This window comes from Lepisosteus oculatus, chromosome 9 (assembly GCF_040954835.1).
Source record: "Lepisosteus oculatus isolate fLepOcu1 chromosome 9, fLepOcu1.hap2, whole genome shotgun sequence".
Lineage (NCBI taxonomy): Eukaryota > Metazoa > Chordata > Actinopteri > Semionotiformes > Lepisosteidae > Lepisosteus > Lepisosteus oculatus.
Window position 1 is genome coordinate 32,936,612 of NC_090704.1, and position 14,229 is coordinate 32,950,840.

A 14,229-nucleotide genomic window follows, 5' to 3' on the forward strand; every position below is an offset into this window, starting at 1 on the left:
ATTACCAGAAGTTTGAGCTTCCATGAATGTGGTAGTTAGCTACAAAAGAAAATGTAAAATTACAGAAAAGCAGAAGATCTGTAACATTCTTTATGTGTTAGTACAACGCAATTAGCACTGCAGAAAACAATGAGCAGAATTCACATGCATAAGCAACAGTCGTCAGGCTCAGAGTGTTAAGTATAGGTAGCAAAACAAACTGTAATTATCAGGTGGGAAGTGTAGATGTTGAAGAAGTTGTAAAAAAAAGACTTTGGTGTTCATGTAAATACATTTTCCTGAAGTCTAGACAATGTGGAAAAGCAATAAAAAAGGGAAAACGAAATGTTAGGAAATGGTTAAAAGTGTAGAATATAAGTGAAAGGAATGTTGTATACAATTTTGTTCACCGTTACAAAAAGGTTTGCTGCTGTGTTCAAAGTCAGTAGTGAAACACACACCAGACACAGGTGGAACCTATGTGGCAGTGCACTTAAAACCGAGAACAGGAGGCACTTTTTTCAGAAAGCATTGTGAGGGATGTGGAATATACTAACCAGCCATGGTTTTGAAGGTAATGCCCTGGCTTCTTTCAAGAGACAGCAGGCTCAGATCCCGGGATCAATAAGCTTCTAGCAACCAAATGACCTAGATGGGCAGAATGGCCTTCTCTCATTTGTAACCTTTCTTGTGTTCAGTAAATAATGGTCATAGATACTGTTTGTGTTCACTAATTGTCCCTTATGAAGAAGGTGAAAAACCTGTCTGATAAGCTCTTACTTAATGGGGGAGTCTACACACCTGTTCTACATTTGCTGTATGTACTCAGGACCAGTAGCCCAAATTTGCATCATTAGCATAACCTTTGAAATGTCAAGGGAGGTGCTGAATGAGAAGAGATATGTTGAGATGGCCAGTCATACTGGCAGAAGATCTCACAATGAACATACACACTCAGTCCTACATTGTGAACAAACAGGAAAAGAAATCCTTCAGCACTAAAAAGTCAGATGTGCACGACATTGTACATGCCTACTGGTTACGCTGGTATGTAATAGATTGACAGCTTCAACTGTGCATCAGGTTTAATTATTGTGCTGTGTAGTTAAGTCACAAAAAGCCATTTGTTTTTGCTTCCGATTCCTTGTTTGTATGACTTGAGGGCAATTTGTAATTTTATGTTACAGGTTTTAAATCTACTGTTACGTTTTTCAGGGAATGATACTGTTTTCATCGCTTTGGTGACAGATGTATTACCTTGTTTTTAAATCCAAGAAGTCCCACAGTACAATAATAACCCTAAAGGTGTCTTAGCTGTTTCTGCCTGGTGATTACAATGCAGGTGTTGACAGACATATTCGGAATCTGTATTGGAGAGTAACAAGCAAGTCCACAAAGAAGGGTAAAACAGGACTACCAAGCAACAGTGAGCCTTCTGATTTGCACTTTTCAAAAACTACATTGTGTCGATGACCAAAGAATTATAAAACTGGCTTTAAGTTATGTTGACATAACTTTGAGCTATATTTGTTTTGAGTTTTTAATAACTTGATCTTAGAGTCCAGAAAGAAAACCTTTCTCCTTTGAATTTTTTGGTTGTCCATACGTGAATTCATGAGGGTGCAAGATGTACAATTAAAAAAAAACCCATGTGAGCCCAAATGTTTTTTTTTTTTTTACATTTTTAATCTAATGGCTGGATAAGTTGCCATCCAGGTCTCATTTTCAGATTGTTAGTGAAACCGTGTTTCTCAAAGAAGAGTTCAGGGTCCCATGTAGGTCCTTAGAGCATATGAATCTGTATAATGAACACTTTCAGACTTTGAATGTGCTTTATCAGCACGTCCAGTGTTTCCTGACAAGCAGTTCCTCTGTAATACTTAATTAATACACCTTATTAGTTATGATTACCTTTGGTTTTAATTTGAATTATATACCGTTTAAAATGCAGCACTTTGCTAGACATGATTTCTTGAAAAGTGGTCCTTTTGCCATGTGAAATTTACTAAACCCTGGTTTAGTATGGCTGCATTATTTTATTTTTGAGTGAAAACACAAAGTTAAATAAGAAATCCAGTATTTTTTTTTTTAATTCAGGAACTGACTTGTGGACCAATTAACAGTTTGTTTTACATTTTGTAAAAAGGGTTTTGAACCATTTCCTTAGAAGGTTCAATTGTTGCCAGCTTTCCTGAAACATGAAACACTGCTATGATTGCAGTAGTGTGTGTAAAATGTTCAGAATGCCCCTTCAGTGGGTTTTCCTTTTCTATTCAAGGCTCAGTCAGTTAGCATTAGAATTTGTTTTGGACATAAACCATTACTTATGTAGATACGTGTGTCAACTAAACAGCTTGTCACACTGTCTGACTGTGCCCTGTCACACACTGTGTTTTTGTGACACCAATATGTGCCATTGCAATGGTTTTTTCTCCTGTCATGTTACAGCTAAAGCCTTTGAAGAGCCATGCAGTGCTAAACCAGTCCTTTGGAATGTATACATCAGTGATGTTTCATTGACCAAAACTATGATAGGAACTCATGAAAAATCACTGTGAAAGAAAATTCCTGCTTTGGGAAGGTGTCTTTCTAATTCATGAGCAGTGTTTCTGTGAAAGGGTACATTATGAGGAACACTTTTGCTGTCACACTTGGAGAAAAGCACATGAGGGTTTGAAAACTTTTCTTTCTAGTTTTTGTCAGAATTTTTAGAATTCCAATTGTTACGCAAGAAAAACTGGTCTGGATTGTAGAAAGGTGGGAGTTTTGTAGGTTGGTGATCTTGAATTTTCACCATGACAACGTCTAATCTGCGAATTTATGATTTATTGCGTGCATTTATTTGCTCAGTTTAGACCAAAACAAATCACTGAAAAGTGTAGCCACTGCTAAATGTCATTTCACTAGGCTAAGCACTTTATCAACATGGAATGTGTGATGATTCAGAGTTTGCATTTTTTTATTTAAACCTTGTGCCTTTTCAAAAATTTTGTAAAGTTTTTCTTCATCATCCAATAAAAGCATCAAATGACTTTTAGTTTAATCACTGCATTTTCTAAACATTCCTTCAGAATCCACAATGCATATGTACTGTATCTGGAGTGGATCAAGGTTACCTCTGTCTTCGAATCACTTTTGTCTCTTTCTTATCTGGGATTTGCGCCTGTAAAGCAGAAAGAGAAAGAATACTTCCATTGTACAGGCGAGATTCAAGGCTTTGGTTCTGACATAATCGTTAGGCACTGGAGGCACCATTTATTAAAGGCCCCTTCAATTAAACAGAGGTAGGCCTGCACATAATGACTGGAACACATTGAAAGGGACTATCCAAGTTGCAGTGAATATCCTGAAAGCCCAGTAATGGTAGTTTTACGTATTCTTGCTTGAATAAAGCATTTGACGTCTTAAATTGAACCCAGTTCCCACTTTAAGAGAGGCGTTTTATATAAATGTCATTTTTCTTGAATACATATATCTTTGCCTCTTTTCTATCATTTTGTTTTATCCTCTTTTGAAACCTCTCCATTTACAGCAAAGAAAAAGCTTCCTGAATTCTTCTCAAAGGAGAGAGTGATGAAGAAATGCACGTGTTGCTGCACACAATGCTTCTTCGCTAATCCCCTCTGCAGATCCTGGCACCAGTCTTCCTGAAATCTTTTCAGAAGACAATTTTGCAAAAATTACCCCCAGAATGAGCCTTTCGAACCCAGCCACGACTCAGACAGAAACAACATGGGAGACTCTTGTAATACAGATGTCTTAACAATAACTGTGACATCTCAGATAGGAAATGCAGTAGCTGAAATATAAACATACCCCATTCATTCCAAGCCTTAGACAGATACTGGTTCACTCTGATTTTTGGTGTAGTACAGTCCACTTCTCCACAAATCTTCATTTGATGTTGAAACTGTTGCACTGCAGGGTGGGTTTTGTATTGTGAATGCTGGGCATTATAGAGAACTTGGCACCCTCACCAGGTTTGACTTGGCCTGCTGGGAAGTGTTTGTACCCATCCTGTCCTCCACATCCGCTCCACATTAAACGGATTTGTTTTTCCTCTTTCGTTCTCTTTTCTATCTGAGTTTCTGTCATCTTCACACAGGGATTAGTATGATTTTGGCTTGGACAGCTAATAATTCTTCTAACTAACCAACCAAATGGACTCATTTCTCATGAAAACCTGCATCATAAAGCTTTGCTGTGTTGTGCTTTTAAAGAATGTGTTCTCTAATGTTCTTTATACTTTGTGGATTAATAGAAATGCACAGTAAAAGTGAGGTGGAATTTTAAATATAATTTCCAAACATTTGAATGATCTAGCCTTTTCATTAATTATTTCCTTTTTTAGTTCTTTAAACTTGTAATTATTGTATTCAGTCACATTTTCTGTTTAATACTGTATTCATAAATCTTATGTTTAGGTTTTTATTTTATGTAAAGAGATTTGAATTGCTTTGTCATGAAAGGCGCTATATAAGTTGATAATGTATTAACTGTTCTTGGTCTAGTATTTCAATAGTTTACAAATTGTCCTTACATGTAAAAACTTTTTTTTTCAAAAATGCATTGCTGTCATGGCCTACATGGGCAGTCCTGCAGTAATTTCCTAATGAAAAGCTTTTATCGGGTTTGTGTCTAAGCACAAGTCTCGAGGCGGTTCAGAACTGGAGTGAAAACAACAAGCTGAAGAACGTGCTTCGGTGAAGAGGGCGATAGTCCTGGAAGTGGCAGTGGAGGCTTGGAAACCAGCCATGTGGGCTGATACACGGCGTTTAAATGCACCAGATGCTTACAGTGCATTTAATCAGAAGAGCACTAGAAGGGTCTGCAAGTGAGAGGGAGCCATTTGGCCCATCTTGCTCATTTGGTAGTTTAGTAGCTGAGTGAATCTCAAACTGCTTCCTGCCATTTCTAAAAGGTGCCTGCAGTTTGGACCTCAAGCACCTGTCTAGGAAGCCTGTTCCAGACCCCCACCACTCTTTGAGTAAAGACGTGTTTCCAGTTATACCCCGTGTCCTTTTATCACTACTGAATGTGAAACAATCTCCTAAATTGAACCGATCTAGCCCTAAAGATTTTGTATGATTGGATCAGATATCTTAGTCTCCTCTTTTCTAGACTGAAGACCCTTTACCTCATTCAACCTCTTTGTATACAACAGTCCCTTGAGACCAGCAGTGACTCCTGTTGCTCTTCTTTCACCTCTTTCTAAGGTCATAATATTTTGTCTTTAGACAAAACAGATCTATCCTGGTGTGGTAAACATCGCAGATGAGGTCTTCCAAGTGCATTGTAGAGCTTAAGCATAACTTCCCTGATTTGAAATCCACACATTTTGCTACATGCTTTACCCAAGCATTCTGTTTGCTTTTTTTAATAAATGTACATAAACACCCAGATTGCTGCAGCTCACAATCATCCATGTGATGTGTACAGCATGTGTTCCTACTACCACTGTGCATCCCTTTGCACTTCTCAGTGTCAAAGTTTTTGTGTTTGCCTCTCCTGCTACTTCAATATCAAAAGATTTGACTAGTTTCCTAAATATACCAGAATCTAGTTGGTATTTGTTAATATACATCAGGAAGAGCAGCAGCCCTGAAACAGATACCTGTGATCCACCCCTTAAGATACCATGCCATTTCCTGTTCATTAACTGCTTCTCATTCCACGTACGTGCATTAACTTGGATTCGTATGGCTTTTCATTTGAGAATCAACCTTTTATGTTGGATCTCATCAGTGCTTTCTGGAAATCAAAATGTATCATGTCATAGAGTAGATAGAGTTAGTGCTATCTCATTAATTTGGTTTCTTATATCTTTGTTGGTTGTTCAAAGAATTTTATCAGGTTAGTCAGACAAGACCTTTCCTTTGTAAACCTGTGTTGGCTGTCTGTTATAGTGTCCTCGTTTCCTAACTATTCTAATTGGCCCTATCATTTCCAGTCCTTTACCAGTAACAGATGTAAGGCTAGTTGGTCTATAGTGAACTGGTTCAGTTCTGTCTTCTTTTTACATTTGTGATTTTCCTAATGTACTGTATGGGAGAATGTAGTACTGTAGGTACTGCTCCCATTCTAAGTGAAAGTTGAAATAGTCTGTTCAGTCTAAGGGTCAGTGAATAACATCCCTCATTTCCTTAAGTTTGGCTGAGAAAATACCAACAGGCCCCATTGATTTATTTTGTTTTCACCATCCTAGCCCCTCTAGAATCTCAGTATCCGTTCTGCTAAAATTACTCAGTAATGCTGGAGTTTGATATACAACATGGGGCACGTTATTGGTGTCTTCTATTGTCAACACCTGTGTAAAATATTCAGCTGCCTTTCTTTCACAGGACTCAAATGCAGAATGTTTGAAAGACAGGTCGGTCTTTCTTGTGGCCCTTACGTCAATACATTAAAGTTAGTCATTTTGTTTTAAATTTGGGGTGCATTATTATTTGCACATGCATTGTACAACCTCAAAAACAGTGCAAAATTGAATGCTGAAAAGCCATATAAACCATGTAAAAAAGCAGTTATACTCAGAATCTCAAACGTTGTCTTTTTATATTTTGTTTCAATGTCTGAGTCATCTCATTCATTTATTACAGTGCATTCTGCTGTACATGTACATTACTAATACTTAATGATGTATACAGTTTTTAATTGCATTACAGAATTTGCACTTAGGCTTCAAGGTGCAAAAGTAAGGGAGTTGAGCGTTTTGTGCTGGTGTGGTTTCAGTTTTTTGGGTGGTATACAGTATAAGTTTAGTTTGAGATGTCACTCATGCTTGTGCTTTCCTTGCTCTTCTTCCCAGTTTCAGAAAAAAACATATCCATAATAGATATAAAGCCTAATATTTCTCCTGCTCTGCTGCCCCTGTGTAATAACTGCCTCGTGCTTTTAAGATGTGTAATGACTGCTGTAGCACTGAGGTACTGCAAAGGTAGGATAAGCTTTAAATTATTGATCTAAGATGCATTCCAGTGCTTGTCAAGAGCGTGCATTTCTCCTCTGCTTGTGACAGAGAGGCTGTGGAATGTGCTATTACACATGACTGATCGTTGGCAGGTGAGGCTCAGTGATCTGGTCGAATGGCTTGCTGGTTCTTGAAGTTTGGTTAACTGTAGGGAGAGGCTGTCTCCCCTACTCCAGCCTTGCATCACAGCTTTCTGATGCTGTGTCACACTCAGCAGGACTCAGAGTTGAGCGCTTACTTTCTGTGCTCACGATCAGACTTCTCACTGTATTGCTACCACTGTGCCACTCAGCCCAAGCAGGGATCATTTTCCGGGGCCAGGGAGTTAGGGATCATCCACTGGGGGTAAGGGGGTGGGGGGTGGGATGGCGGCCAGCTCTGGGTCTGCTTTTCAGTCTGTGGAGCTGGCAGAGGATCAGAGCCGCACTGCTCCTCAAAGGATGCGCTGCATCTAGAAACAAGAAAAGGGCCTTATTGTTTTTTTTCCCAGCTTTGAGACGAGACTCCTATCTGCAGGACATCGCGTTGGTCACTGCAGGATTAGATCTGAAGTGTCCTAGTCTTGCTTCATATCTGTCTAAGCAGAAGCTTAGAAAAAGGGCGTCTTTTATTTCAGGAAAAGGGTCAGTGACTTCCCAGTGTAAAATGTATGGCTTGGGAATAAAGTAACTTAAGGTACATGTTTGAAAATTGGTAATTATAAAATACAGTATACACTATGCAGCTATGTTTCACTATTAAAGTGTGTGATCGAGACTTATATTGAAGGCTGTCTAGCTTTCAAATGATGTTGAAAGGAAGAAAGAACTGCACAGTACAGATTTATGGCCTCTGGTCACTAAACTAGTGACAATTCAGTTTCTTCCTTCAAGTCAATTCTTTCACTAGATCACAGCCTTTTCCCAATTCCGGTTCATTACCAGTCATACTGAATTGCGTTTAAGTTGGAAATGATTCTGACTCCGACTCTGACTCTTGTACAAACTTTACATTTCTTTAAATTAGCTTTTTTTTGTTTGTCAGGTGGCCTTTATTTATTTCCCATTGCTTCATGCATTGGAAAGGTTGAGCTACTATAATTGAATACTGAAGAGTTCAAAATCAAAACCTTCCTGACCAGTAAAATAACCTCAGAACATCTGGTAAAGTATTAACTTGTGAGGAGGGGATAATAAGTCCTTCTTGTTTCATGTGTAAGGTAGCGCAAGACCCACAGTGAAAGGCTGGATCTTCATCAACTTTTTATTAGATGGCGTGAAAATGTCTGCAGTGATTATTTGGGATTTTCATCAGAAGGAAAATACTTTCTCTGCGACCTCTGCCTTCAGCACGTTTGTGGAGGAGTTTGTCTTACTCAAGCTTCTCCTGTGAAGACTTGTTTCTCTTTGTCCTGCATGCATTGGAAGCTGTTCTTTTGTACCAATACAGTTATTTTTGTAACTCATGCTGCTTTAAATTTTGTTTGCAGAATTGACCTAATTAAACCCTTGTGACGCTGGTGTTGGTACAGTACAGTCAGGAATGCTCAGTTAAAGGTGAAGTGATAGAGGGTTCCAGGGTTGCAGGTTTGTGCAGCTGTGGTATAACATAGCCAGGGGACGCAACATATTTGATAGCAGACGGGTAAAGGCCTGAAGAAGACAGATGTGCCCTGCATTAACACTCATTATTGACAAAAGATATAGAAGAGAGCTCTATCACATTACAGAAATCAATACAGTTTGGAATGTCTGTCCATTATCCCAGTCTTTAGTATGGTGCTGATATTTCGGATGCATGTGTTGTTTTTACATTAACTACATTCTGGGGAAAGCAGGTCAGGTATTGGGTATCTTGATTCTTAATGTGGCAAGCCACAATCTGTGGCACAATCTGCCAAGAGCCACTTTCACAGGAAATATTAACCTTCTCAAAGCAGATTGTCTTCTGTCTTAAATTTGACCTAATTTTCCCTAAATTGTTATTTTATCCATACTGTATAGCATTCAAAATGCGCATGTATAAAATATTGGGGCTGTGATGAGGGTTACTTCCACTTTATCTTGCTTGAGCATTACTTCTGATGGTGCTATTGAGTAATACAGTAAATGTGTGGCTAGTGCTGTCAGTAAAAGAAAGTCATGCACAAAAACTAGAGTTTGGAGCATGCGTTTAGCATATAACCACATATAACGGAGATTTGAGTCACTGTTTCACTGCAGAAATCCATCGTGCTCTCAGCCTGACCTTTGCTTTAGGCACAGTATCATGAGCCCCAGTAGAAAGTGCAGGACCACAGCTCTTTTTCCATGTGTTGTATAGAACATATAACAGCTTGGTTCTGTTCAAATTGACAGACGCAAGAGGACTGTGGGAAAATTGGCTAGTTCCTCTGTGTTGGGGTAGCTCTCTTTTTGTTTAGGCATGTCTGTAGCTATATTGGGGTACGACTGTGAACAAAAAGCATTTCAAATCCTTAGCCTTGGGCTACGCGGCATCTAAGGGCCTCGATGTATTCTCTGTGGGAGGGTGTGTGGTGCTGGGGGAGGGCTTGTGAAAGGAAGTGTGAGATGGGAAGCTGGGAAAGAGCTTCCAGAGGTCATTCTTCCCTGTTTAATTCCACTGCCGGAGGCCCAGCGTTGGCGAGGCCTGGAGAGAGCATCCAGGGGTGAGCCGGCACCATCGGAATTAGGCTGTGGGGAGCGAGAAGAGCCCCGGGTTCAACCAGGGAGGAAATTGAAAGTTGAGCCTGCTGAGGGGGCAGCGCTGGGGGAGAGGAAGGCGGCTCGCAGGGGGGATAGGAAAAGTGAAGGGTGTGCCTGCCGTGCAAGGGCACCTCCTCTTCTGAGCATCGCACATGCAGTTGTCGCAGCTGGGCCTCTGCTGTCCTCGTCCTAGAGGCTAATAGCTGAAGCCTGTGCTGTCCTCGTCCCAGAGGCCGAGGCCTGTGCTTTCCCCTCTCGGAGGCTGAGAGTTGAGGCCTGTGCTGTCCTCGTCCCGGAAGTTGAGAGTAGAGCTGAGTGCTCGCAAGCAGTAGAATCTGTCTTTAATATGAAAGCTTTTTTCATTTTAAACAGCAGTCATTCAATGTTTAGAATTCGATGTTTTAGCAACAACAGCCTTGAGAGTAGATGAATTATTTACTAAGTGTATATACTGTATAACCTTCTTTGTCCCATTAATTAACCAAAAAACATTTACCCTCTGTACTCATTGAGCAGATTTGGCAATAAAGTCAGAATATTTTGTAAACATTCAATTTTCAGAACATACCAGTACTGCTGGATTGTGTGATTGATCGAGCCCTAAATTCATGCTTTTGACATGGGTGAAATGACACGTGCCACAGGAACTGATATCTCTTGTGAAATTTAGTGTTTAGGTTGAAAAAGAACTCAGCTCGGTAGATCTAAAACCATTCTTTTTACACTATGCATTTTGTGTTTAACATGGAAAACTTCTCTGTCCTGGAAGCGTGATAAATAGAGGCTGTGTATATGATAGGATCATGTCCTGTCAATGATAACTGTTGCAGTGAAACTGAATATTTTTAACACAGTATAACTGATGTGTGCGTATATGTATGTTGCAAGTATAATATGGTGAACTAACTAGATTATTCATATTTCACTTTTGAAGGCCTGTGAGGTATCCAGTGAAAAATGGGCTCCACCACTTGAGTCTGACCCATGTACTGTATTGTAGGATTTGACCCACAGGGCACCGCTGTGTTGTAAAGGCTCAGATACTTTGTTTAAATTTACACATGTACGCAAATAAGAATGAGTCTCTGTACCTTAAGCAAAATGGAATGGAATGAATGTTTTGAAAACAAAACCACGAGACCTCAGACAATCAGGTTGTGTGGGGAACATGTTTCCTAGTGGTGGACAGTTGTTTGTAGCATACAAATCCCTTTTAAATAAAGGCTGTTGTGGGAAGAATATGTAGAGAGCAGGGATTAATGGTTGTGGGAGGACACTCTTCCAGTACTGGGAGAAGTCAGGATGGGCTGAGGAGTTGTGTGGGTTCAGCAAATGGATTAGAACTCAGGACCGGAGACACAGCTGACTGGAGGTGGGACGACGTAGGGGAAAAACATCTGTCTCTGATAAGAGCAAAGGCTGTTAATTAAAATATAACGATCTCTGAAGTGAAATAGTTTTTTTAAGGTCCCAGTTCCTACACAGTACGTGGTAAAGGATTTTTGCTTTACCTGTCAAAATACTGACTTATCGGCCTTGCTGAACATAAGAAGAGTCTACAGGCTTAGACAAGCAACGGTTTAATTTATGATGAACCTGTACTGGCTTGGGTGAAGTATTGATATGAGCACAGACATAAAATATGATGTGACAGGTCTGAAATGCAGGGCAGAAGATCTAACAGATATTTTTCCTCCCTTTGTCTTACATTGATCAAATTTCAGCAGCTGCATTACAACTTGAATGTTTTGTTAGCCGTTCTATAAAGGTATTGAATCATTTAAAGTCTTTGCTACGCTGCTACTGTATGGGTAAAGGTTTTGGACATGTCTGACTGTCTGTTGCTTCCTGACATTATATTGTGGTTTTTAAATGGCTTGGTCCCAAAATATGAGAGTGCCTCTTTTTTTAGAGCTTCTTTATAAACCAGGTCACTGTTAATGGCTGAAACGAGAACTTTTAGACTTGGCTGGGTGAAAAGTTGTAATGGCACAAGGGGTGGCTTTAGGTAAGAAACAATAGCATTTTGAAGTTGCTTTTCAAGTGCTGAAGTTGAAACCTGTTTGTTAATTTTCCTGTTGTTTCTTTTTAACTGACAAATCCCTGTCTTTTAAACGGAAAAAGTAGCTGTGGTGGCAGGATTCCGCTGTACCCTGAAGTCATCCTCTTTGTTTAATGTACTCCTGGTGCTGTCCAGGAAAGATAGACCTCAAGGCTGTCCAGTGGGGCTCTGATTTAGAATTGCTGTCAGTTGCTTCTCTGAGTACATTAAAGGTCTTATAGACATTTCCATGAAACCTAAAATGGAATACCTGCCATTTTTGCTAATTTGCTAGAGCTTGTGGACCTTTTCACCTCTGGAGTCTGAATTATGCTTGGTTTACAAATATGAAAATGCATGTGACTGAGGAAGCACTGCAAAATGGCTTTCAGCAGGAGTCAGTCTGGATTGCAGACCAGGACTGAAGATGTCTGGAAGTCTATCGGACCTTTAAGATATCGACAGCTGCTTGTCGTACGCTGTTTGATGGCTATTTCGGCATTCAGCCTCCCTCCTGGTGCTCTCTTCTTGTTTCATGTTGAACAAGCACTTCTTAAAATGGGTCTCGTCCCTGGTGACACATTTCTAGAATGCTTGAAAGAAAGTTTTCAATATAAGCATTGTGCTCTTACACACGGTAATTAAAATCATTCCTTCTATGCAGCTCACAAGATATATTTACATCACTCAGTACAGTCTGTTATAGGTTATTTCTTCAGCTGTGTAGTGAATGCTGTTCTCTCACTATGCTCTCAGAGGCTAACCTGAATTATACCTGAAGTGGCCGTCTGCATTTTAGAGGAGAGAAAAGGAAATTAAGAGTGAATATGGGGCCTGAATTATCTTTCCTGGGATGGTGCTCGGAGCTCTTGAATTAAGGTTTTTACTGTTCTGAATACCCCCTGTCCATATGGACCTCAAAGGGGTTTCTTTCTTCCTTGATTTTTTTTAATGATTACCTAATTTGTCCTGGTTTCTCCTTGCAGGCCAAACCTATTTATGGCGGCTGGCTGTGTCTGGCACCCGAGGGAACAGACTTCGACAATCCGATGCAGAGATCAAGGGTGAGAGCACGTTGAGGAATCCGGGAGAGGGAACGTTCCGCCTGCTGCACCGCGGGCAGTCCGGGAGCGACGGAGCGCGCCCGTAAAAGCCCTGCATACCGGGATTCTGAACCTCATTAAAGATTAACTGCAGAAACCGAGCATTGTTTTAACTTCCAGGCTCTTTGTAATTGGGTTGAGGGGTAGAGCTTTAATTTAAAGCATAAGGACACAAGGGGGGGGGGGCGGGAAAGTACACATTGGGAAGTTCTATCCTTTGGCCATTTTAGCTGCTGAAGGTCAAACGCTTAAAGCACACGAACAACAAAAAGCTAATGACTTGACCTTAATAAATGACTGCTTTTAAGTCATATTATTATGGCCTCCAATAGCAAGATTTGTTTACAGTTCTACATGTTAATGTTGGTCCTTTTCTGGTATTTTACTTTCTTCCATTTAGTGTATGACATACCATATGCACTAATTTCTGTATGTATTAGAGTTATCATATCTTATTGTCTCTTTTTTTGTCTTTACCTCTTCAACGCCCGGTGTGACAACACAGTCTTTGTGTTCTCTTGTAGAAGTGGCAGAGAAGATTCTTCGTTCTCTATGAACATGGCTGCTTGCGATTTGCTTTGGATGAATCGGTAAGCTTTTAAGGCTTTGTTCTTCAGACCGTTTTTTTAATGACAATGACAAAGTCATTTTGGAGTCATTTGTCCGGTATGTTTTTTTAAATATCCACAAAATTCAGCACTGTGCCTCTGCGGTGATCAAAGGCCCGATGATGTGGTCTGTCCCTGTCGATGCAAGCAGACCTGTCGGACAGTCAGGGTGCTGAGAATGGCTACGTCAGCTGTCAGCTGTGAAACGTGCAAACAGCAGGCCGAGCCGTCCAGAAAGGCGAAGCTGATATTTTGATTGGCCGCGAGGCACATTCTGTTTTCCAAAGGTGGAAGTTTTGGCTTTGTGAAGCAAGAGGGAAGTTTTGTCTCAAGACTTGCTATCCTCATTGTGGAACTTTTTTTTTCCCTTTTCTGCTTTGAAAGGGGGTTCCTGTTGTTGGGACTCCTTAACAGTCCTCCACGACCATGGTCAATGCTCTGTGCTTTTTTTTTTCTTAATGTTCATCTCAGAAAACATAAAGCAAATATTTTCATCATTAGTTATTTTAAAAACTTGCCAGAGTGAAGTCAAAATACGTGCAAGCACGCAAATACAAGACATTATTTTTTCCAAATGTACCAAAGCCACCAGACTGTGTTTTTTCCATGCAAAACCCAAAAGCTCACATGGGACAGAATGAGGAAGTGCAGGCAGACTTCACCTCCCACCCACCTTCAAGCTGGTCATCTTTTAACACATGGCAGTCAACACAGCCTTGTACCACGGGTTAAACTCAGATTGGAGGAGAGGTGCGTCTCTCACTAACAGCACCGCAAGCCTCCAGGCCCCCAGTAGGGGCCACTGTGTTTCTGGCCAGCTAATACCACTCTGCCCATTGCCTTG

The 14,229-nt window shown here is 40.3% G+C and overlaps 1 protein-coding gene across 4 annotated transcripts in view; it reads left to right on the plus strand.

Moving 5' to 3' along the window:
• The window catches only part of mprip (myosin phosphatase Rho interacting protein), a 75,041-nt gene that overhangs the window by 5,366 nt on the left and 55,446 nt on the right, over positions 1-14,229 (plus strand). For all 4 annotated transcript variants that reach the window (XM_015356335.2, XM_015356334.2, XM_015356336.2 and 1 more), the window contains exons 2-3: positions 12,661-12,738; positions 13,302-13,367. In XM_015356335.2, coding sequence (XP_015211821.2) covers positions 12,661-12,738; positions 13,302-13,367 — 144 coding nt within the window. The remainder of the gene's footprint in view (positions 1-12,660; positions 12,739-13,301; positions 13,368-14,229) is intronic.